The 25,072-nt window shown below is 44.3% G+C and overlaps 1 protein-coding gene across 12 annotated transcripts in view; it reads left to right on the forward strand.

Moving 5' to 3' along the window:
- The window catches only part of PRLR (prolactin receptor), a 140,887-nt gene that overhangs the window by 100,149 nt on the left and 15,666 nt on the right, over window positions 1-25,072 (forward strand). For 11 of the 12 annotated variants that reach the window (XR_003091941.1, XM_025192618.1, XM_025192615.1 and 8 more), the window contains 7 exons: window positions 11,452-11,571; window positions 11,940-12,072; window positions 15,340-15,509; window positions 19,802-19,968; window positions 21,223-21,364; window positions 22,675-22,807; window positions 24,423-24,592. Coding sequence is in view for 11 of the 12 variants with exons in the window: in XM_025192618.1 (XP_025048403.1) it covers window positions 11,502-11,571; window positions 11,940-12,072; window positions 15,340-15,509; window positions 19,802-19,968; window positions 21,223-21,364; window positions 22,675-22,807; window positions 24,423-24,592 (985 nt within the window). In the remaining variant the exon portion in view is untranslated. Of the gene's footprint in view, window positions 1-10,102; window positions 10,810-11,451; window positions 11,572-11,939; window positions 12,073-15,339; window positions 15,510-19,801; window positions 19,969-21,222; window positions 21,365-22,674; window positions 22,808-24,422; window positions 24,593-25,072 lie in introns of those variants that run through there. The other variant, XM_025192625.1, reaches the window with a different exon arrangement.

A 25,072-nucleotide genomic window follows, 5' to 3' on the forward strand; every position in this document is an offset into this window, starting at 1 on the left:
TGTTGTCCGGCTGAAGATACAGCTACAGTGTTCTCATTATTGTGGCCATAATTTCAGTTGAACATTTTTGAAGCTGTTAAATCCTAATTGTATGTTCATAAAATAAAGTTAATTTTTTTCCTTTGGTTTATATGTCTAAAAAATAAACATTCATACAGAAGCAGCACTAAGAAGGACTGTTAAAGTGTAAATAATCCTTTTAAATTGATGTTTGCATGTCCTTAATTGTTTTGATTAGAAAGACATTTTGCTCTTCTTATGACAAGTTGGTCCCATATAATCAGCCTGAGTAGTTGTTAGTGCTGTATGTTTGTAAAAGCAGTATGCTCTGTGTTTAACGTGGCAAACATTCTTTTGTTACTAGGATTTCAGGCCATTTTGTACAACTACATAATAAAGAAAATTAAATAAGTCTCTGTTTTAAACATTGAAGAGTATGAGACACTATTCCTTGGCTGTAATCTTATAGAAATGCACAGGGATCCACAATAGTAAATCTCAGAGCAGAATTGAGGCATGTATTCAAATAGGAACAACATAAGGACATGACAACGTAGGGAGACACGGGCACAAGAAAGATAACAGAATTATACAGTCACTTGGGAGATGTAAATTAAGGGACTGTTATTTACAATCTCACTGGAAGTGGATGTTGTGAATTAATAATATTAAACATATACAAAAACTAGGAGCCCTATTTTTGCCTTTCTCCTCTTTCTCCTACTCTTCTCATTGACTTGCCTGCTTTTATCCAGAATGCCTCTTGTCTCTGTACATCTTTGTGCAATCTTCAGAAAGATTAAGATTTCTGAAGCAGTTTATATTTAGAGACCTACTCTTTATTTATTTGCAAGGCCACTGCATAGTAAATCCCCTATACAGCCCCCAAATTCTCAACATATGTGACTTAGTAACACATCAAGGCAGCAGCAGAGCTGGAAATTGAAAGCCCTTCTCTTGATTACCAGGCTCTTAACCTCCAGACAGTTGAGGAAGAAGAAGGTGGAACCATGGCAGATTGTAGATGAATTATAAAAGGACTGAAGATGTGAAAATGGATTTTTAGAGGGCTTTCTGACAAGTGGGGTTGGAGAAGGTAGAGTGAAACGACACCTTAAAAAGGGAGAAGAGCCCTAAGTTGTAGTAAACAGAAAGCTTGATTTCAGTAATCAAGTAAACTTAGGGGATTTAGGAAGATTTTAATTTGATCAAAGCATTGGGAGAAATAGATTTTTTTTGTTTTGCTTGTTTTGTTTTTGAATCATGGATTGATTCAATCAGGGGCTTGAAGTGAGTGTTAGGAAAACCAGATTTGGGAGCTGCACTAATGAAGGCCTGAGATGGTCTCTACTGGGTTTCTGGCAATAACAATAGAGATGTTGGAGATCTCAGAGAGGAAACAATTGGCAGCAAAGAAAGAACTGGAGAGAAAAGGGGATTCTGTGAAAAGTGGGCTGACCGAGCTACAGAGAAGAACATGTGTCTTGTTAGTTCAAAACATGCTTATTTTTAAAAGTAGTGATCTTCAGCCAGTTTGTGGATAATCTTGCTTATTTATAAAAGGGGTGTTGGGTGCAGAGAATCATCAGGAAAGGTAGAAAAAAGTGCCAGAGGAACGGGCGTCTGTGACAAATGAATTGGAGAGACTTGTGGGGCTTTTTGAAAGAAGAAATCAAAGCATTCAGAGATGGGAGCCTGGAGAGAGGTGGCACTGTTCATAGCTCCCTCATACAAAGTCGGAAAGCTAAGGGAGTAGAAGGCACTGGATTCTTTAAAAACCAGAATTAATATGTAGGCTAGCTGTCAAAATGTGAGCTGTCCATTGTACTGTAATGGTATTTCATTAGCTGTAGAGAATCGAAGTATTGTTAAACCGTATCACTAAACCATTCTGGCAGTACTCAAAAATGCAAGTCCAAAAATGTAATTTAAAAAAAGAATTAGGGAAAGCAATTATGGACAAATTTTTGAAGGATAGAGGTTTAGTTAAATAGAGCTATGTGAACTGGTATTTGTATGACTATTTAGACTAATGTCACAAAAATAGGATAATTCCATGTGTAAACTGATAGCTAGAATCTTAAATATCCTCTTGTAAATACAAACCCCTGGCATTCATGCCCAGTCCTGGTACCCCTCACATACGGTACATGTTGTCTGACGTGGCCTTTCAATTAGTCTTACTGTTTCACTGTAGATAGTTTCATCTGTTTGTCAGGTTTTAACACAGCATCAGAGGAGAAAAAACATGTATTTAAATAATTAAGTAGTGGCAGTACCATCATATAAGGGGATATGTGAAACTGGATTAACTGTAACTTGGATAAAAGGTGGTGGTGTTATTGTAAAAACTGCTGTTGTGCGTAAGCATCATCACTTGTTACTGTTTTGTGTATTGTATGAATGAAATGGTTATCATTTGTGCTTCATTATTTTTAACATCAGCTTTAGGCCATGGGAAAAAGCTGCAGTTTTCTTAAAGTGTTCTAGATGATGCAAGAGTTAAGGCTTCAGCTGACTGCTAAAAGTGCTCAAGTTAGTTTGTGCCTGAAGTTATTTGATATTGTAACATTTGAAATATATCCATTCTGCATGCACAAAAACCCATGCTTGCCTGTAAACTGTGGGTCCTTCCATTCGGTTCATACAAAAGCTGGGTGAATAAACCCAACATGCATGCAATTCTGAGGTGGTGGCAAATGAAAATGTAACCCCATTTGTTTTAAGGCAATGCACATGTGTTGCTAGAAAATGCATGCTAAAACTAAACCAGAATTAATTGACTTTTAATATGTGTGCATTAAAAGGGGTGTATGTGGCCATTGTTTGTAAAGAGTGAAAATTGATCCAGATAACCAATCATTTATAATTTCCTGTGCAAGCAAAAAGCTAATCCTCACCTGTGCTCTGGAACATTGAACACAAGTACTTGTCAGATGAGCAGAATTGATTTTTAGGCCTAAGAGGTAATGGTCCTCTCTTGAAATGGAGTGCTTTTTGGTTTCAGGAGCGCACCTGGTCAGAGTGGGCCTAGGAATTGTACAGTTAGTAATATTAAGATCATGTCATGAGCTATTTCTTTTGAGTAGACAGAAGGCTTTGTTTGGGTTCTCAGTTTTCTTCAAGAAAGATGCAAGTTAAGTACATGGACTTAAATGTGATAGAAGGCAAGATAGAGGGGCACCTTATAGACTAACTTAATCAGAGAAACATAATCTTTCAGGAACTACAGTACCCTTCATCAGGGGCATCTCTGCTCTGCCTTCTGCCTCGCATCAGACTAACATGACTAGCTACCTCTTCATCTAAAAACAGACTGGGTTTATCCCAGGGCTTTGACTCCCATCAAAACAAGTGCAGAACAGTAGTTTACACGTACTTTTTTGGATGCCACTTAACTCAAATTAGCCTCAAATATCCCAGGGGGAAAAGCGTCATCTTGGTACTTCACGGGTATTTAGGGTGGGACAATGAGTTTGTACACCCAAAGGACCTGAGAATGAAAAGCTTTGTCCTGGCCTGGGGGTGGGGGCATGGAAAGGGAGGTGAAAATTGTTTCCAACTTCTGTTTTTAGCCACTGTTAAATGTGAGGTCCACTTAACACGTGTTATTTAGGTTATGGTAAGCATTAATATAGGTGTAGTTGCATATTACAATTAGCATTTGCTAACTTAAAAGGAATGTTAGTTAGTGTTAAAATTAGCATGTGCTGGGAGCAGTCACATGTTCAGGGCTAAACCCTTTGTAAAATGCACTGCTCTGACCTGCCCTTAGAGGGTTGGTGAGCTGGGCCATGGCTAAGAGCTGCCAAGTTGGCTCTGTGCCCGCCTGACTGACCTGTTTTCTGGGGCAGTGTAGGTCCCAGGAATGGGGCCTGTGGTCCAGATTCGGACCCCACCAGCTTCTGGTGGCCTACAACAAGCCTGTCAGGCCCTGCCTGGCCAGACTAGGTCCCCATTTCCCCCTGCTGGCCTGATCAGGTCTGTCACCCCCCCAGTGCAGGCTCCTTTCCCCCTGAACATCATTACCCTCCCCCCCCACAATCCTTTTATCAGGCCTGCCACCCCAAATTGCACCTGCTGCTCCCTACTAGCCTAGATTGGCTTCTGCTTGCCTCATATCCCTGCCCCTTCCCCCTGCACCTTTCTACTCGCCTATAGCTGCCAGCACTGTCCTGGGGGAGCAGGCAAGGAAGGAGCCTGCTTGCCACCACTGCTGCTGATCTCTGGGCTGGGCTCAGCTTGGAGAGCAGCAGCAGTGGCCAGGCGAGCAGGTGCGTTTCCATTCCCTGCCTCTCCCCCAAGACAGCACTGGCAGTGAAGGTAAGCAGGGAGTCGAGGGATGTGGTGGGGAGGGGGAAGAAGCCCTGAGGAACAGGGGGCAGGGGGAAGTGAGACAACATGGGGAGCCCTGGGGGCAGCATGAGTCTAGCATGAGAGTGGAGGAGGGAGGGGAATGCTTACCTTCAGGGCTCCCCTGGCTCTCCCCACTGTCACTCTAGGGGAAGAGTCACCTGTGGGTGGCTGGGAGTGGTGCTTCCTGGGGTGCTGGAGGACTGCTCCCAACTCATCTTGGCTCTGTGGAGCAGTCCAATGTGACTGCAACACCAGCTGCCCCAGAAGAGCTAGAGAAAGTGCTTGCTGAAAGAAGACTCCCTCTGAGACCCTCAGAAGGCACTTAGTTCATGTTTTCCTGTCATGGTGTGTGGCCACTCCTGTCTTCAGAGCCCTTAATGTGCCTTAAAGGTAACATGCAACAACACCCTAAGGCTTAACATCTGACTGCTCAGAAAAATGTAATGCTTGCTATGATCTAAATATAGACGATAGTACTGCACTGGAGCCTTGAACAGCTCTGGTGTGATCCTAGGCCTCACACCAAAAATCAGCACATTATCGGTCTCAGCCCTGGGTGTGACTGCATGAAAGAGTCTGCTGGTTCCAGACTCTGGTATGATGTAGGGGCTGGGAGCAATACCGGCACAGTACAAGAGCCAGTCCCAGCCCCAGCCCCAGCCCCTGCACTCGATGGGAGCTGGTTCAAGGGATGCAGGGACTGGGATTGGCTCCTGTGCTGTGAGGTGCTGGGGCTGGGTGCTGTGTCACTCCCAACCCCTGCACTGCACTGGAGTCTTGTGAAGACTGAGGTAAAAAAGGCATTGAGCTCTTCAGCCTTTTCTGCATCCTCTGTCACAAAGTTGCCTCCCCTGTTCAGTAAAGGATCCACGTTTACCCTGATCGTTCTCTTGCTACTGACATACTTGTAGAAACCCTTCTTGTTACGCTTCACATCCCTTGCTAGCTGCAACTCAAATTGTGGTTTGGCCTTCCTGACTTTATCCCTGAATGCCCAAGTAATGCCCTTATATTCTTCCCTAGTCATTTCTCCAAGTTTCCACTTCTTATAAGATTCTTTTTTGTGATTTTATTTTACTGAAGAGGTCCCCGCTAAGCCAAGCTGATCTTCTGCAATACTTGCTAGTCTTACTGCGTATAGGTATGGTTTGTTCCTACACTCTCAGTAAGGCTTCTTCTCTCCTCTGCATGTTGGACTCTTCTTTCCTCCAAAGCCTTTATTCCATGTTTAATAGACTGTTTCCAAGCACTTTGGTGCTTTTGCACCCTGGAGAGGTCACTCCAGCTTTGCTTTATCTTTCAAGACAGGATTCAACACAACACTCCCCAGGTACCTCTCCACTATCTAACTGCTACATTCATCTCATCCCCCATTTCTCTACTCCCCCCACCCCCTATTCATCCTCCTTCTCTCCCTGCCCCACCCAGCCTGTCTCTCACCAACTGACTCCTCAGTTTACATCTTCACTGATGGCCTGTCTTGCATGCACACCAGCCCAGCCTCTGGCTTCTTTCCTATTCATTCCATCCAGGAAGAGCACACCCCAACTGCAGAGGCTTCCTCAGCCAGGCAAAGGGATTTTAAACCCGAAAGCTTGCTAAAAAATTTTTTTCCAACTTCTTAAGTTGGTCTAATAAAAGATATCAGATTCACCCAAAGAACCGTGTCTGCCTATGTCCTTAGACCAACACGGCTACAACCTACACCCCTGATTCAACACAATGGCACTTACCACGTGCTTTATTGCTTGAATGCTCGGATGCTAGTGTTTTAAGTGCAGATTGCTTCTTCGGCAGTCCCTTCAGCATAACCGTCTTCCATGATTATCTTACCTGTGTGGTCTTAAGATGGTTGATGAGACCTGTTCTGGATTGACAGACTCTGTTGTAGCTCAGACATGTGTTTCCATGTGCGGTGGGTGGCACTGTGCTCTTGATTTGGTCCACAATATGCTGTTTGCATGTGGTTTCCCTGCTGTTTTCTATCTCCTGTTGTTGTCGTGAGGTTTCAAAGTACTGAGATCTTTGCAGCAGACTCTTCCTCCATTTGAGGCAGTCCTGGGGAATAGTCTTCCATGAGTTGGTTTCAATGTTCCCTTCTTTTTTAACTTGGCCTTGAGTATGTCCCTGAAGTGTTTTCTCTTGCCTCTTCTTGATCATACACCTTGGCTGAGCTGGAAGAATAAAACTTGCTTTGGGAGTCTGGAATCGGACATCTGGACGATGTGGCCAGCCCAACTAAGTTGAAGTCAGACGATCATCGCCTCAATGCTCATGGTGTATGCCTGCAGGAGGATGCTAACATTGGTGTACCTGTCTTCCCACTGGATTTGGAGGATTTTCCACATGCAATGTTGATGGCACTTCTTCAACAACTTTAGATGTCTTCCATATGTTGTCCATGTCTTAGCTCCATACAGCAAGGTGGGGATCACAACTGCTTGATAAACCATGAGGTGGTGTTGGATTTCTTCATTGATGTCAGTCTTCTGAGAGAGATGGCTTTCAAGTTACAGGAAATACTCAGGATTCTCCAGAGTCCCACCATGGATCTGGATTACTAGAGCTCGGGACTGTTCATTAGAAACTTGTTGGGGGTGGACCTTAGTCTTTTGAGTGTTAAGCATCAGTCCCATTGTCTTTACTGAAGCATACAAGAAATTGATAACTGCCTGAAGGTCTACTTCTGAGTAAACACACACTACAGCATCATCACTGTACTGGAGTTCAGTGATTGAGGTCAGGGTGGTCTTGGATTTTGCTTGGAGTCAGCTGAGGTTAAAAAGCTTACCATCCTTTTGGTAGTTTAGCTCCACTCTGGCTGGGAGCCTGTTGGTGGTCAGATGTAGCATTATGGCAAGGAATATTGATAAGAGTATTGGAGTGATGATGCAGCCTTTCTTAACTCCTGTCTTAACTTCAAAGGGAACTGTGAGAACCACTGCTCACATACCTTCATGGAACAGGCAGAGAATGGTGAAAAATTTCAGTGGGCATCCATAATTCAGAAGGATCCTCCACAACATTTCCCAGCTCACAGAGTTGAAAGCTTTAATGAGATTGAAGAGGGCCATGTAGAGAGGATTAATGTTGTTCCTGGCATTTCTCCTGCAGCTGGCAAGCTGTGAAGATTGTGTCAGTTGTACTTCTTGATGCCTTACACTCACACTGAGATTCTGGGAGAACCTCTTCAGAAAGTGGAAGTAGATAGTTCAAGATAGTTCTTATAATGATTTTTCCTGTGGTGGACAGCAAGGCAGTCCCTCTATAGCTTGCACAGTCAGACTTGTCTCCTTCCTTGAAGATTGTCACAATCAATGATGGCATCCCTGATGTCGTCTGGGATTTCCTCCTCATTCCAGATTCTTAAGATGAGGGCATGAAGCTGTGACATGAGCTCTCCTCCCCCCTACTTGAAGATTTCTGCAAGGATTCCATCCACTCCAAATGCCTTGTCATTCTTCCTCTGCTTGATGGCTTTCCTCACCTTGTCAAGGGTCAGAGATTATGTCTGACTGAGTGTTGCAGGATGGAGTTGAGAACACTTTGGCAATGGCAGAATCTTGATTGAGAAGGTCTTCAAAATGTTCCTTCCAGACAGGCATTGATGGCTCCCTTTTCCTTGATCAGGTCTCTTCCATCCTTAGGTCTCAAGGGAGTTCGTCCTTGAGTGCTCAGACCGCAGATGGCTTTGGCACTGAAGAAACCATACATATCGTGGATGTCATGTTGACAAGAGATGTTGAATCTCTTTAGCCTTGTTTTCCCACAATATGTTCTTCATATCACAGGTCTTCCTTGAACCTCTGCCTTGGCTTGTTGGAGATTCAGTTTCTTTTGCTTGGAGTTGCTGTTGTTTTGCCAAGCACAAAAGGCCTTGCACTTGCAACCAATAAACTCTTGCATCTCCTGGTCATTCTCATCAAACCAGTCTTGATGTTTCCTGGTAGAGAATGCAAGTGTCTCTTCACAGGTGCTGATGACAGTGGCCTTGAGGGCACTGCATATGTTGCTGTCATTCTCCCATTGTTGATTGGAATTCACCATTTTTTTGTGTGTGGCTTGTTGTTGTTGTTGTTGTTGAGGAGCTGGTGGAAGAGGTCCCACTTCCTTGGGTCCTTGAGTCCTTCCATCAGCATTGCTTCTGCTGCAGCCATTGTTTGGGACCCAGTTTGAGTGACATAACTGAGAGGATGTGTTGGTGATCAGTTCAGTAATCATCAACTCTGAGCATAGCTCAAATGACGTGGGCATCTTTTGCAATCCTGATCATGGACAATGACATAGTCAATCAGGTGCTAATGCTTAGATCTTGGGTAGTGCCATGATGTCTTGTGCCCTTTTTTTTCCTGATGGAACAGAGTGTTGGTGATTGTAAGTCAATGTTCTGCACGTTTGTTCAAGAGGAGGATGACACTGGAGTTGACTTTTCCTACTCTTTCCTTGGTGACAGTTCCGTTTCAGGGGTTAGAGTCCCTTCCAACTCTGGTGTTGAAATTGCTGAGAAAAAGTCTGTCTCCCTCCAGAACATCAGAAAGGACATTTGTCAAAATTGGCATCAAATTCCTTCTTGGTTTCACTGGCAGCATCAAGAGTCGCATATGCTCTGATAATAATGGCATATTGGCTCCCTGCCAGTTTAAGGCAATCATATGGTGCTCATTAATTCTGATAGAGAACTCATTAAGTTGATTTATGAGTTCGTTCTTAATGGCAAAACCAATTCAGTGAAGTTGGCATTCTCTTTCCTGTTTACCCTTCCAGAAGAAGGTATAGCCACTTCCATGTTCTTTGAGCTGCCCATTGCCCACTTGCTAGGTCTCGCTCAGTGCAGCTACACTGATGTTGTATTGCCTGAGTTCTCAAACTAAAATCATAATGTGGAACTCTGGCCATTCACTATTAGGGTTGTCCATGACGATCCTGATGTTCCAGGTCCCAAAAGTGATGGTGTGTCTTTGCTGGTATTTTCGATCGCAATAAAGGTGATCCCATTGGACGTGGTTATCCAGTCAGGATGAAATATAGAATACCCTAGCGGCTGATCACTAACTGGGGGGAGGGTCCCCCAGCAACTGATCGCCGAGCCTGAAATCACCAGTGGCAAAACTGGAAGCACACTTCCACCGGCACTTCTGATTTTGCAGCTGGTGTTTCCAGGGGGTGTGCAACCAATCTTGGGGGGGGGGGGGGCACGTACACCCATGTGCACCCCCTATGTGTCGCCCATGTAGAATATTGTATTAGACAGGTTATGTTTAGGGCACCTTTTCTAGCCCCCTCCCCATGTGGGGTGAACAGATCAGATCCTGAAGAAGGCTGCTCAGTCACAGTTACAGCTCCTGTTTCATCCAAGTGCTAGGCAAACTTCTTGTAACTGCTACCTTCATGCCAGTTCATGACTAGGAGCTTCCAGACCTCACAATCCTGCTCCTTTCGCCACTAGCTGGTCACCAAAGGGTTTGAGGAATACGCTGGAAAAGCTGTTTTCATGGAAGATGCCCAAGCATGATTACTTTTATCATGGAGAAGCTGCTGCACATCAGCTTCCACATGGCTCAAATGGGACCTTGATCCAGTGGCAAGGAGACCTGGGGATCTCATTCTGCTGCAGCCTTCATCCACCTTCGCAGCCATTGAGATTGTAACACCTTCTTTCACCTGCTCCACCACTGAGGACTTGTAGTCCCACGGCTGGGGGCTGGGCAGGATTATTATAGTGGCGACCTGTACTCACCTTGTCATAGCACTATCAAAGAATATGTGGCTTTTTAGGAAGGAAAGCATTGCCATTTGTTTTCCTCACCACATCCTGGTGGTGGTGCTGCTGCTGCTTGGTCCACAACTGCTTATTCATCAGTTACCCCTGCTTATTTCACAGCTAACTTTCCCTGAAGGTCATTCCACTATCCACCACCTGTGGATGCACTAGATAGCAGTACAGCTCAGGTGCAGATAGCATGTGGCAAGTGTAATGTGTAAGAAGGCCCTCATAGATGTTTGTGGCTAATTTCCAGCTCTTGCATCATGAAGTTGTCACCACTTAGGGTGGCTTCCAATGGTCACTTGCAACAGTTGCAAATCATTGGACTATTGACACCTCTTGCAGTTAGTACATGTTAGAAGATAACCCTGAAAGGGAACCTTTTTGCAACGCAGAAGGCATTTACCACTTCATGTAACCACTTCTGTTTTAACTGCACTTCATAAGTGTTAAATTCAATGTGTGACACCATCCTGACAGTGATTCACAACCACTATGCACTTTAACTTGTATTCTGAGGACATCTAGCGGTATAAGTGTACTTTACAAGTGAGAACTATTCCTTAGACTAAAGGGCGATTAGCCCTTTATTTACAACAGTATCATTCTTCCTTCCATGCTGTTGCATCCTTCCAATTTATGCTGGTATAAGGAAGAGGAAATCAGGCCCCAGTGCTCATTTTTGCCTGGTAAGTTAATCATAAAACAATGTTTGTTTTCCATTGTTTCTTTCTTTTTTACTTGCTTTGTCTTTTCCATTTACTGAAGAATCACATGCAACAAGAAGGAGGTATTCTATGTTCTGAAGTCATGGAAGCTCATTAAAAATAGGGCTGGTACCTCAAGGTATTCTGCTCCAGACCCGATCAAGGCAGGACAATCCCTGTATATCCTACCCAGACAAACATTTCTCTAACCTGCTGTGAAAAAACCTCCAGTGAATGAGGAACCTCTCTAGGGAACCTGCTCAACCTCCCTAGGGAATCTGTTCTGATGTTTTAAGTGCCCTCACAGTTAGCAAATTCTTCCTGGTATCTAACCTAAATCTCCCTTGCTGCAGTTTAGACCATAGATTCTTTTCCATAGGGAACTGGACAGAGAAAAAAATTAATGATCATTCCCATGATAATGACTCTTCTTGTATTTGACAGCTGGCTGAAAATTGCTGAGTGGGATGCTTAGCCTCTCTGCAGCTGAGTTTCCCTATGTATAAAATGCCCTGCCTGTCTGAGAGAGTAATCAGGATTAGGAAGTTACAGCTGGCAAAAATGGCTTGATTAAATAAAGTGATAATGCTATTATTGAATGTTGCATGTTGCCATATTTCTCAGGAAGCCTTTGATCTGACATCCCCTCCTGGAAGAGGAGTAGATAAAGCAACATGCAGCAAAATTTGATGTTACCGGTTCAGTTTACTTTGTTGCTTTTTCTGAACATGGTGTATTTGAATGGTAAGTCATTTGTGCTTTAGAGCATGTTCTTTTCCTAAATACTTTATTTAGAAAAATCTAAAGATAATCTGTAACTATCCTTTAAATGTCTGGTTCCTCCAAAATCGCCTAAGCAAGGGTTTTGAAAATGACTTGACTTATTCTTCTTCCTTTTTTAATTTAAATCAGTCATAAAATGAAAACACTGTTTGGCAATAAAGAGTCAAAATATTTTATTTTAAATTATGTTGAAATAATGCTTGGCTCTCCTGAAGTTCTTCAGGAGAGTAATTTTTAAAGCCCAAACTTTCCTGAATTTGATTCAATTTCTTGAATGCAATTTGCCAAAAATACAGCTTATTAACTGGGTGACTTCTGTCCTTCCCCAGGACAGTCACCTCCTGGAAAACCTGAGGTACTTAGATGTCGTTCACCAGAAAAAGAAACCCTTGCTTGCTGGTGGAAACCTGGTTCTGATGGAGGACTCCCTACCAACTACACTCTGCTCTACAACAAGGAAGGGTAAGAAGCTGCGAAGTGTTGCCTTATTTTCTTTTCTCTTACAGACAGCTAAGAAGCTGTGGATAATTCTTCTGTAGATTATTACATTCTTTAGTTTAAATGTTCATAGATTGAGCCCTCCCATGTCCTTAATGCAAGTACTCTCAGCTGAGGACAGTGTTAACACAAAATGGAGAGGTCTGTATCAGTTTATGAATTCCATTTTTATAAACCCATGCTCTATTTTAACCTCTCTTTTGTATGTAATCTTGAGTATAGGGATAAGCATTCAGTTTAGTAGTAAGAACTTGAGACTTAGGTTTTTGACAGGCATTCATTTGTAATGCTATATCATGTCTCAGCACTTTGCTCCTCTCCAGCCTGGGGACTGGAATGTCTGTGCTACAAAGTGAAAGACAAGCTAGTCCCCACGTGTGCAGCTGAGGACGGTGCAATCTCTGTCCAGACCCCATTTGCTTATCAGCAGTTGAATCCCATCAGACAGATGAGTGTCTGCTTGAGGAGCAGGATGGTTTCAGGCTGTCACTTAAGAAATCTGTAAAAGCAAATGTTGTTTAATCATGAATGAGATGCTTGTACTTGTGAAAATAAAAGCTCTGTCGTTGTGCAAATGTCTGCCCACTATGGACTTGGGGATCCCTGACGATGCCTGGGTCACTGGTGATTCTCATATTCTAGTAACGAATCAGACTAATGGTTAGACTTCTACCGAATCAAAGCCTGAGCGATCTGGGGTTAATTTACTTAAATGAAACGCATGCATTGTAAATTGGCATTTCCTTTCTCTCATTTCCATTTGTCTTCAGTGTTCTGTATATCAGATCTCCTTTCCAGAGTCCTTTGTCTGGACATGCTTTTTTTGGAGATCCTAAAAATGATTTGTTCGGCATCAGTAAAAGCCTAGGTTCTGTTCCAGGAAACTGCCATCAGGATTGCCGCTGCTTGCTGGATATGCAGTCTGTGCAGAGAACCCCTTGAGGCAGTCTGGCAGGGTAGTGTAGCCTTTTCTTATATTATTTATTCCTATGCTACCAGCTCTAAATATAAAGAACAGGCTCCATTGTCTGGGGCTCTCAATCATGAACCATTTTTATAACCATAAAATTCACTTTTCCAAACAGAGAAAAGATTCTAGCTCTCTTCCCCCATTTTACATACCCCACTAAGCTTTCTGATTACATACTTATTGAAGTCCAACAATGATAAGGTCTTGTATAGGAATGAAAGGGGCCCAAGAAGTGACCCGAGTACCTTCATGATTTGCAGGTGGGTGGATATCAGTTCTGGTCAGTAAACAGCAGGAACTGTTTGGCACTGTTCCTTACCTAGGCAGTGGTGGAGAGGATGCAAGCCCACAGCAATGCCCTATATGCCACCTTTGGTTCATGAAGCAGAGCAGGACCCCAGGGAAATTCATATGCTCCCTACTATGTCAGTTGTAGAGTATATAACCTCTGTGCATCCTGCTGGTGCTCAACTACTAGTGCTCTAAGGGGTGGCACGAAGCACAGGGCTCAGTCTAGGATCTAGTATTACCATAAAACAATCCTATTGCCAAAAAATCCCCAAATGCCTGTGAAAGGACTAGGTAGGTGTGATGAACTAACCAATGCATATTTTAATGAGAGTATAACATTAAAGAATTAGATAAGGCATCATCCCGTTGGCAGACCAGAACGATCTGATCATTACAATTATCTTCCATCATAGTTGTAAAATAATAAAGCTACTCTAGGTTCTCTAGGTTTCTAAACTTATGCCTCAGTGCATACACAAATGTATCCCCAGTCCGGGGAGTTTGACACCTAGATTCTGCCTAAGCCTCATTCAGAGATGAGGCAAATCCCACCTAAACTCTAAGTCCCCGATAGGCTCAATGTGGTAGCCCAGCTCTGAGCATGCCTAATACACACCAAAAGCAACGGGTTCAGAACAGAAAACAGCAGCCTTGCCCACCTCCTTCAACATATAGTAAGTAGGTGGTGGGGCTGCTGCAGCCCACCTCTTACAGAACAGCCCAGGGATGTGAGCACTTGCCCAGGGCGATAGGCCATCCCAGATCTCCCACACCCACAGGAGTGTGTCCCAACCACCCAAGTGTAGAACGGCCTGGGTGCAGGCAGTCTCTACACCTCCTGATGAAGTTGGACCACTGTGCTAAGAAGAGTAATGAGGCTGGAGGGGAGCAAGTGAACAGGAGACTGATTGTGTAGTCTAGTGATTAGAGCACTTGGCTGAGGAAAGCCTGGGTTCTGATCCCTGCTCCCACACCTGCTTATGTAATTTATATTGGCCAATCACTGCATGAAAACAGAAGTAAAGTGTGGGGAGGGGAGGTGGGGCAGACACATTAGCCCAGGACACTCCCCCACACAGGTGGGTACATTAACCACTAGGTTACAAAGTCATACTCCCTCCTACTTGCTCTCCATCTGGGAAGTGGGAGACGTTACGTGGAGTCCCCTCTGGTAGATGGCCAGGTCCCTCACTTTCTGGGTGAGCACCAAGTTGTTACGCTGTGGTTGGGAACAACCATCTCTTGTCATGTATGACAAAGAATGAGCCCTGCCCAGTTCAGCACCGAGCCTTAGAATGGGAGTCCAGAACCCGACTCCGAGTAAATAGGGCTGCACGTTAGGCATTTCCAAGTCCGGTGTCTTAGCTGCAGGCAGAGTTGGGTGTTTGGACATACCCCTGTCTGCAGCATTTCTGTTGGCTAGCTCTAGGCAGCTCCTGGCCCAATGTTTTTGTGGATTACCTTGCAGAAGCATTACCTCTCCCCACTCTCTGTGAATCCTACTTCAGAGGTAACTTGCCTTCCCATTAACTGTACAGGAAGCCTGGGATCCATCTACCTAAGGTCTAGGAATTGCAATGATTATGTTAGAGACTCTCTGGATCTTGCCCTAGGTGACCTGATTTGTCTCTTCACTTGATTTGAAACATTTAAAATATGGAGCAGTGTCCTCAAATATATTCTGAGTGTCATGAAAATTATCTTTCTTCCTTTTTATTAGCACTCATCTTATAGCTTGTATAATAATAAGTACAGCCTGTTCTTTTAGGACCTAAGTAATTATTGTAAAAACAGTTCTAAGTCAACCAAATAATTAAGCTAATGGAACTTAAGCACATACTCGGGTGTTTTGCTGTGATGGGAGTACATGCCTGCTTAAAGTGAAATGTGTTAAGTACTTTGGTAAATCAGGACTATTGTTGGTAAATTAGACACTTTACCTCATGATATTTTAATTCTTTTTGTTTTAGAGAAGAACAAATCAATGAATGTCTGGACTACAGAACAGCAGGTCCCAATTCCTGTTACTTTGATAAAAAGCACACCAGTCTGTGGACCACTTATAACATCACTGTCAGGGCAACTAATGAGCTGGGAACTAACATCTCTGATCCTCATTATGTGGATGTGGCCTCCATAGGTAAGGGAAAAAATTAAGCTGAGATGGCTCTGATCTATTTCTCAGCAGTTATCTTGAAAGAGTGGATTGTGAGGCTAGTCTCTGTTTTATGGTAATGTAGCCCCTCTTGCAAGGGGGTGAGGGTGTATGGCAGTGGTGATTCAGTGTCCCTAACCTCAGTTTAGCAAGAGGGTACAAACAAGTTGGATTTATTTACACCCTAATCAGAACTGCAAGCTGTAACCCAGCATGGAAACCTGATAACAAAATTACCCCTTTCAACAAAGCAACTTAGAACCCCAACTCCAAACAGTCTCAAAAGGATCCTTTGCGATGAGGATGTTCACCTTGTGCACAGCCCAAACCATCCCAAATGACACAAGGACTTTCACTGCACAAGGACTTTTGCAATCACACTGACCACACTAACTTCTGCAGCCTTTTCAGTGCTACCCTCTCAGGTCCTGGTCCGATGCCTCAGTCAGTTTCTCCCACTGCTGGGGTCTCCTCTGTGGGGAAGACGATCCATCTCCCAGCTGCACTCAGACCTGATTCCTCCACAATTTCGCTGTGGCCTCTTTCAAGGGTGCTTGAAGCATATCAGGAAGCAAGGCCTGCTCCCTGCTGCAAGCATGCTGGCTCTGGGCAAAATGGCCCCCACGTTGCAGCTCTTTTTTCCCACTTCCCCTCCTGCTAGCCCTCAAAGCAGCCTGGGGGCGGCGGGCTGTAGTTCAACCCAGCTCCTTGGGTCCCCTTTTTCTGGACTGGGAGTGTCCCCACACCTCTCTGCGTAGCCCCTTGCAACCCAGGGTCAGGGGTCACAGTAAGAAAGAGCAGGTCTTGTGAAAGAGACCACTGATCTACAAGACATGTTAATAAATTTAAAATTGAAGTCTGTGATCTGCATGACGAGTGGATTTAATTTAATTAATTTTGGGCCGATAAATTGGCACAAGGGTTTTGTAAAGTTAGCTCAGTTTTTCTCACTTGTGGACTCTCCTGGCTTGTCTCAATGCTAGTACTGTGACCCTGTAAGATAAGTCCAATGTTTCCATTAGTTAGAATATTGAAAGTGTGATAAGCAAGAGTGCTGGTAAGAGGTTGAACTTTGTTTTCTAGTCCCAGTTGTCTGACCTGGCTCAAAGTTCAAAGATTTCATAGACATTAGGGCTGGAAGGGACCTCGGAAGATCATCGAGTCCAGCCCCCTGCCCCAGGGGTAGTAAGTCAGCAGGGATCATAGGATCCCAGCAAGATAAGCATCCAGATGTCTTTTGAAGGTGTTCAAAGTAGGTGCTTGAACCACCTCCGGTGGCAGTCTATTCCAAACCTTGGGGGCTCAGACAGTGAAGAAGTTCTTTCTTATGTCCAGCTTGAAACAGTCATGGAGGAGTTTGTGACCATTTGACCTTGTCATCCCTTGGGGCGCTCTGGTGAAGAGATGTTCCCCCAGATCCTCGTAAGCACCTCTGTTAAACTTGTATATGGCCACCAGATCACCCCTGAGCCTGCGCTTTTCCAGGATAAAGAGTCCTATGGCTCTCAGCCTTTCTTCATAAGGTCTGCTGTCCTGACCTCTGATCATGCACGTGGCTCTCCTCTGCACCCTCTCAAGCGTCTTCACATCCTTTTTGAATTGTGGAGCCCAAAACTGGACACAGTACTCCAACTGCAGCCTCACCAAGGCCAAGCACAATGGGAGGATGACGTCTTGGGATTTACTTGAGAAACATCTCTGCATGCAAGCAAGCATTTTGCTCGCTTTACTAGCCACAGTATCACATTGCAGGCTCATGATCATCTTGTGGTCAGTCGTGACCCCCAAGTCCCTTTCATCCGTAGTGCTAGCCAGTGTAGCACTGCCAAGCCTATAAGCATGCTACAGGTTTTTCTTCCCAAGGTGAAGAACCTTGCATTTTTCAGTGTTAAACACCATCAGGTTCTCATCCGCCCATTTCCTGAGCCTGTCAAGGTCAGCCTGGATCACCCTCCTGTCTTCACCCCAGAGTTTGGTGTCATCAGCAAACTTGGCCAGTCTGCTTCTGATACCAATGTCCACATCATTAATGAAGATGTTAAGTAATATAGGCCCAATGACAGAGCCCTGGGGGACCCCAATGGTCACAGGGCACCACGACGATTGACTTCCATCCACCACCACCCTCTGGGTCCGACCACGGAGCCAGTTCCCCAGCCAGCAGATCGTGGTGGACCCGCAGCTGCAGTTGGCTAGTTTTGCCAAAAGGTGATCATGGGATACCAGACTGAAGGCTTTTTTAAAGTCAAGATATATGACATCAATCTCTTCGCCTTTGTCCAGGTGATAGGTCACCTGGTCATAGAAGGAAATGAGATTGGTCAAGCAAGACGTACCTGCAACAAACCCGTGCTGGCTATCCCTCAGGATGTTGCCATCAGCCAGTCTGTTAAGAATGGCCTCTTTGATAACCTTTTCTGAGACCTTCCCCAGGATAGAGGTCAGGCTGATGGGCCTGTAGTTCGCCGGATCCACTTTCCTCCCTTTCTTGACGATGGGCACCACATTGGCCTTCTTCCAGTTGTTGGGCACTACACCAGAGCGCCAGGAGTTCTCAAAGATCCGTGCCAGGGGCTGGACTATAATGCTCGCCAGCTCCTTGAGTACCCTGGGGTGTAAACCGTCAAGGCCGGCTGACTTGAAGGTATCCAGCCTGTCAAAGTGTTCCTTCACAAGGTCAGCATTGATGGAGGGTAAGGAATCTCCCTCACCCGGGCCTCCCTGTCCCATAGTGGGCAGGGGCGTCCCATGGGACTGGTGAAAGGCCAACACAAGGTACCCATTTAGCAAATTGGCTTTTTCCTGGCCGTTGGTTGTCAGTTGTCCCATCTGGTTTAGCAGGGGTCCAATGTTTCCCTTGCTTCTCCTCCGGCTCCCCACATATCTAAAGAAGGACTTTTTATTGTCCTTGATATTTGTAGCTAGGTGGAGTTCTGTTGCAGCCTTGGCTGAGTTACAGAGATAAGTTTCAGAGATAAGTGTTTCTTTCACAGCACAGGAGTTTGTGTCCATTGCCACGTGGGAGCTCAAGAGAGTGCATTCTCAAAAGTAATAGCTGAAAGTGTTATACCCCACCAAAGCTTTTTAGTGTCATTATAAACTATATCCATTAATAGTCAATTGTCAGCCCTAACCCTTGGTTTATTTCACAAGTGAAAGCTAAAGTAAAACCTTATTTTATTTTAAATATTTCCCACCCCAGTGAGATATAAGTAATGCCCAAGCACTGTAACACTTCTTTTTTTTTTTCTTACCACCCCAGGTTTTTAACATAATTGTCCTTTCAGCCTCTACTTACTGTACTTATTACACTGCTATGTATGTATAGCATGCCCCGTTTTTCACTATGTGAAAGATCAGACAAAGTCTATAGAAGTGTGTCTGGCTGTTATGTAAGTGTGGCTCTTATTTCTGTACCCGGACAAATTCAGCAGAACATCTGAGAGGAGTATGAGCAATACTTTGGCCAGTCAACAGCCAATGAAAATATCTTAAACCAGTGACTCTCAACATTTTTCCTAATGGAACTCATTTGCAAAGGCTCATGGCCTGTCTGACCCACACCCCGCTGGCTCTGCCAGTGCACGACCCACAGTCCCCGGGCCCCCTGTGCCATGCTGGTGTCCCTCACTCCCAACCCACAGCCCCCTACTGCACCCCCGGCCCTGCCAGAGGGGCCTCCAGCTACCCCCCAGCTGCCCCCCTCCCACTCAGCCCAGAGCGCAGCAGTGGCTCCAGCTCATGCAGGCAGCAGCAGAATGAGTCCAGCCCCAGCACGGGCTGGAGGGAGCAGGAGGGGAGGCCTGCAGCATCCCCGCCCTGGGCTGGGGCTGCTGTGCCACACCAGGCAGCCTGGTCGCAGCCCCTTCCATCCCCAGAGCAGCATCTCCCAGCTGCTCCATCCCCGCGAGCACCCAACCCAGCCTCGTAGCTCTCCCCTTTCCCCTACTGGGAGGGGCAGGCGCCTTCCAGCCACCACTCTGCCCTGCCACAGTCTTGGTACTTTCGCAGGATCAGCGTTTCTCAACCTGTGGTTTGCGACCCTCTGAAATCTTGTGACCAACTTTTGGGTCGCAACCCACGGGTTGAGAAATGCTGTCCTGAACAAGACAGAAAGAAAACCAAATTACTCCAAGCCACTGCTGTGTTTTGATTTGTTTTTTTGCTATATGCTATTTCCTGAAGCTAAAGAGCTAAAATATCAGATCTTGCAGTGAAGCTCTGCAGGTGGGATAAAATAAGAGTTTCACTTTTTTTTAATCTGTTCATTTGTACAGTTCAGCCAACTGCTCCTGTGGACCTCTCTCTAGAAGTAAAACAATCAGCTGGCATATTGTACCTGTGGGCAAAATGGTCTCCACCCCCATTAATCAATGTCAGACCAAGGTGGCTAATACTCTATTATGAGTTACGACTTAAACCGGAGGGAAAGGAAGAGTGGCAGGTAAGCAAACAGTCAACTTGCTAATAGAAGTTCTCTTTCCTATTAGTTCATGAACCAAAACTTAATACACTGGCAGTTTACATGCGCTGGAGCATCTGTCAAGGGTGAGGGTAGCAAAGTAAAGATATCCAAACATGGCCATTAAAGATGAGAATAGAACTGAGGCTTGAAGAAAGATCAAGTGAGAAATCCAGATATTTGCATTACTGGCCTGGATCCCATATTTGTCAAAGAGAAATTGATTACAACACTAACAAAACACAGTAGATTTTCCTTGGAGTGGTTATTGTGAATGTGTGTGTTGAAGAGATGCTAGGAAAAAAAATCACAGGTCATACATGTTTTGCTTTATGCAAGTGGTTCTCAACCTTTTTAGACTCAAGGCACTCCTCATTAGACTCAAGGCAGTCCATGGAAAATGCCAGCTTTTCCTTTTCACTCTTTTTTTTTTTTTTTGATTGCAGAAAGAATAATAGAGCAGTTTTTCTGTTGAAAAGAATTCGGACAGACCACGACAGTTCAGACTGGTTTTGATGCTATGGATTCCTATTTGAAATCTCTGGCCATGTCCAGATGAGCATGGATGTTTGGTTCCCTGGAGACAACTAGCGGCAGGACACCTCGTGCTGCCGCTAGTTGTCCCCGGGGAATGCCTGTGCCATGCACACTCTGGTGCACAGCAGGTCACTCCAGGTGGGGTAGGGGAGGCTGGGGCCATCACTGGGTTGGCCCCAGTGGTCTTACCCGGGGGCCTCCCAGGGCTGCAGCAGCAGCGATCCTTCTGCTCAGAGCCTGACTGGCAGCCATAGTATGCCCGTATGGCAGCCATAGTAGGCCCAGCTGGCCAGGCTCTGGGTTTGAGTAGCACATGTTGCCCCTGCATGTGCTGCTCCCCTTTTTTTTTGCATAGGGGTCACGCTGCTTTATAGGCTTGAGGAAATGCAGGCTCAATGGTCAGCATAATTATATTTGTCCTACAAATCTGAAATGGAGTTTCTGAAGTTGAAAGCAGTGAAAACTAAACCCAACTAAACCAATCATTCAGATCACAGGTTCTAAACACCTGGAGAACTTGGTCTCATTTAAGGGAGCTTTGACATTAACTTTAGGTGGCTAGGTAGTCAGCCTTTTTTCTATTTGCTGTTCTCAGGAGTCCATGGGATCTTCAGTGAGGGCCAGCATTTCAAAGTATGATTTATTTTTTTGAACTAGATAAAATGCCCCAGATACTCATGGTTTCTTTATGCCTTCCAGACTATTTTTGTTGGACAGCAAACCCAATACAAGATGCTCAAATTGTATCCTGGATTGAAATACGTTGTACAGGTCCGCTGCATACCAGACCGTGGAGAATGGAGTGAATGGAGTTTAGAGAGTTACATTCGGATCCCCAATGGTGAGTGTTTTACTTTAAAAAGACTTAATGAGTTAAATGTAGATAGAGTATGAGGGAGAAGGCAGCAGTGTCTCTCATAATCAGCCTTTAGCTTTTGTAGCCCCCAGGTGTGACAGGCAGCCACTTCTCCCTGATCCATTCATTCCTTGGTCTCTGCTTAGATTGGCAGGTGCTATTTAATGCCACTGGTGATGGCGGATTTAGGATACTAATTAACTAGAAACTGGACAGAGATCAGCAGCTCATTTCAAACCATCAGTTCTCATCAGATTACATTTACTTGTCAGCCTGCTTTGGTTTAATTATTTGTATTCCTGAATTGACATGGAGATTGTTGAAATATTGACAATAGATAAAATATTCAGAAGTCCCTAAGTGATTATGGAGCCAAAATCCCATTTTCAGGTACCTGACCTAGGCACTTGGGAGCAGTGAAAATCAATGATCGTAGGCTCAGAGATAAAAAAATATTATTAGCATCTTGAGGCCATGTTGCAACCCACATGTACAACCACAACAGCCCCATTCTTTGCCGTGCTTTAATTGGCATCATCCTATTTGAGTTTAAACTACACCCTTTTCTCTGACCTTCTGTATGCCAGTGATTCTCAACCAGTGCCACAGCACCCTGAGGTGCCCTGAGTTCCTTTCAAGGGTGTTGCAAGGTACCATGCAATGTTAATACTGTTATGTGTATAAACACAATTTACAAGATTAAATGCAGATATATGAAATAGAAGTCCATGTGTTAAAAACATTCTGACCTGCTGTGGTCTTTCTGAGTTTTCTGCAATAGAAGTGCTCTGTTTTTCTGTAGTCAAAAACAAGTGAAAACTAAAAGGCTGGCATTTTCCAAGAGGTCTAATGAGGGGTGCCTTGAATTTAAGAAGGTTGAGAGCCACTTCTCTAAGCACTTAGCTCAAGTCTCTGATAACTCGAGTGAGAAAGGAAACATATAACAAAAAAGCTTGTTTTGGCTGTGTTCAAACAAGTAGTCGAGATCTCTAGGTATCAGGCATAGGGTCACTAAATACAGAATGTGTGCGCTTCCTTCCTGTTATCTTAGAAATCAGTACAGCCTCTACTGGGGCTCCAGAGGAGAAGAAAAAATGTAGACAAGGATACAAACACATGGGCAAATTGTTTAAAAGAAAAATGTACACTCCTATGGTGTTGTCTTCCCCGTAACACAGATGTTGAAATAGCCTGTAGAGGGGTGACAATAAAAAAAATAAATGTGTGTGAAATAATCTGAAGACCTTCTGGCTATGTCTCTCTATCCTAGTAAGATCATTTCTGTGTTTCTGCAGGGCAATCAGCTCCTGGAAAGCCGGAAATAATGAGGTGTCGCTCTCCAGAAAAGGAAACTTTTACTTGCTGGTGGAAGCCTGGCTCAGATGGAGGACTTCCAACCAACTACACTCTGAACTACTACAAGGAAGGGTAAGAAGCTGTGAATAATTATTCTGTAGCTATTGCCTTACTCTGTATGTACAGAGTTTGTTTGCTTTTAATTGTCAGGTAAAGAAAAAATAATTTCAGATCTGTGCGTTATGAAGCAGTACTAGCAACGTCACATTTACTGTTGCAGCCAGGTTTCTGTTTCAAGATACTTTGCTTTGAAAAATGCTCTGGCACCACAAGGACCCAAGGAGAGTTTGTGGTACAGATTTTGGCTCTAGGGCCAAAGGGCTCCCAAGAGACTGAACTACCCAGAATGACCTGTTTGAATGATTGCCATCTCTTTCGCAGGCAATGGTGGGATGAACTTGTACAAAATAGATTTCCCTGCAATGCTGTAGCTGTGCTCTAACCCTGGGTACCAGCGTCAAGATCCAAAAATTCATTAATAAAACTTTGTTCAGTATGTTGTTAACTGTGTGGGGTGAGCTAATTGTGGCTCAGCCCAGCACTGCTCAGTTTTGGGCTTAGAGCTAACTGGAGAGCAGAGTCATTGAGGAAAGGGACAGTTACAGATCCACTCATTGAGGATCAGAGCATGGTGCCTATGTGGACATCCTCCTGTTTCACAGGGGAACCCTAGAAATGAGTACATGTTTTAGAAATGAGCTGAGCCGGGAGAGGGGAATAGTGATGAATGGAATTTTGGTGACATGGAAAGCAGCAAAAACTGAATTATTGAGGTGCATGTGTTTAAAAAAGCTGAAGTAACCTTCGGGCATGGGGGAAAGATGCACAAAGCACATTTTGATAGTATATCACAGAGACTAAATTCATTTGGAGGGTAAAATGAACATTTGGGGTGCTCATTTGTAAAGCTTTGCAAATTTGTCAGTTGCTTCATTTACAGATTTGTAATTTGTTTAATTTTTAAGCAAGTTACCTAGCCTGCTGCTGCCTGCAGGTAGGTTTTGCTCCCTGAGGTGCTCCTCAGCCTCTCTTGCCACATAAAACAGTCTTTAAGCAACTAACAAGGAAATAAATGAACAAAGCCAGACTTGTCCCAGGCACTAAGAGGGGAGCCTTGGGGTGCTGGCCCCAGCACAGCACCCTTGCCCCTCCTTGTACCAAGCTGCTGTGCTCACAACTTGCTGCTGCTTCTTTTGATTACTCTTCTGGGAGCTTTTTAAAGCTCCTAGTAGGACACTCCCTGCCTATCCAAATGTCCTGTGGCTGGGCTTTCTCAACAGAGCTTCCAGTTCTTTCTTAAACAGAGAGATCACCCTGGTACAGGCCCCCTTCAGTCTGCTCTTCCAAACAGGCAGGAGCCAGGAAGTAGGAATCACTTTGCTGCTTTTCAGTAGGAAATACTGTAGCTGCAAGCCAGATAACTCTTACTCTAGCTGGATACCAGAAGAGCTGACTGACTGCACCATCTTGGGGCAATGGTGTGCAAATCATCTCCATGTTTAGGGCCAGCTGTACTTTCTTAAGGCAAGGTTTATCCTCTGGAATTCATGGCCTGGAAGCAGCTCTCCAAGCCATCTCCCAGAGCATGAATGAACAGAACCTGGTCCTCAGTGGCACTAGCAATAAGAAAAAGTAAAATTCATGTATTTTGTTTGATATACTTAATCATTGGTTTATTTAATTTCAGAGAAGAACTAATCAATGAATGTCCAGATTACAAAACTGCTGGCCCCAATTCCTGCTACTTTAATAAAAAGCACACCTCACTCTGGACAATATATAATATCACTGTAAAGGCAACCAACAGGATGGGAAGTAGCATTTCTGATCCTCATTATGTGGATGTGACTTATATCGGTAAGAGACAAAGACTTTTTAAAAAATGGAGCTAGAGCTATATTAATCTAAAGTTCATGACTTTGGGATCCAGAGTTCTGGTCCCAGTCCATCTACAAAAATATGCTTTATACCAAGTGACATCAAAGGTAAAAGCATTGAAAAATAAATTAAAGCTGTGCAGAATTGCATTGACTTTAAATTGATGACATACAGTTACGGTCCCTGTAGTCCTTTGAACATTTTTAGGTTACTCTATTTGTTGTTACCCTAAACATCAGAGAAGTGAAAAACACAACAGTACTGGTATATAACAGATTTTAAACTTTATTAGGAAATATTAGCTTTGGGGTTATTTTACATGGCCTTGCCGAGTTAGAAGAGAATATAGGAACCTGCACATGGTAGCTACATGGGTAGCATTTCCTAATAATAATAATTTCCTGACCTTTTTTGCCTGAGATGGGTAACTGAGCACACACACGAAGATTTCATAGGGAA

This window comes from Alligator sinensis, unplaced genomic scaffold (assembly GCF_000455745.1).
Source record: "Alligator sinensis unplaced genomic scaffold, ASM45574v1 scaffold536_1, whole genome shotgun sequence".
Classification (NCBI taxonomy): domain Eukaryota; kingdom Metazoa; phylum Chordata; order Crocodylia; family Alligatoridae; genus Alligator; species Alligator sinensis.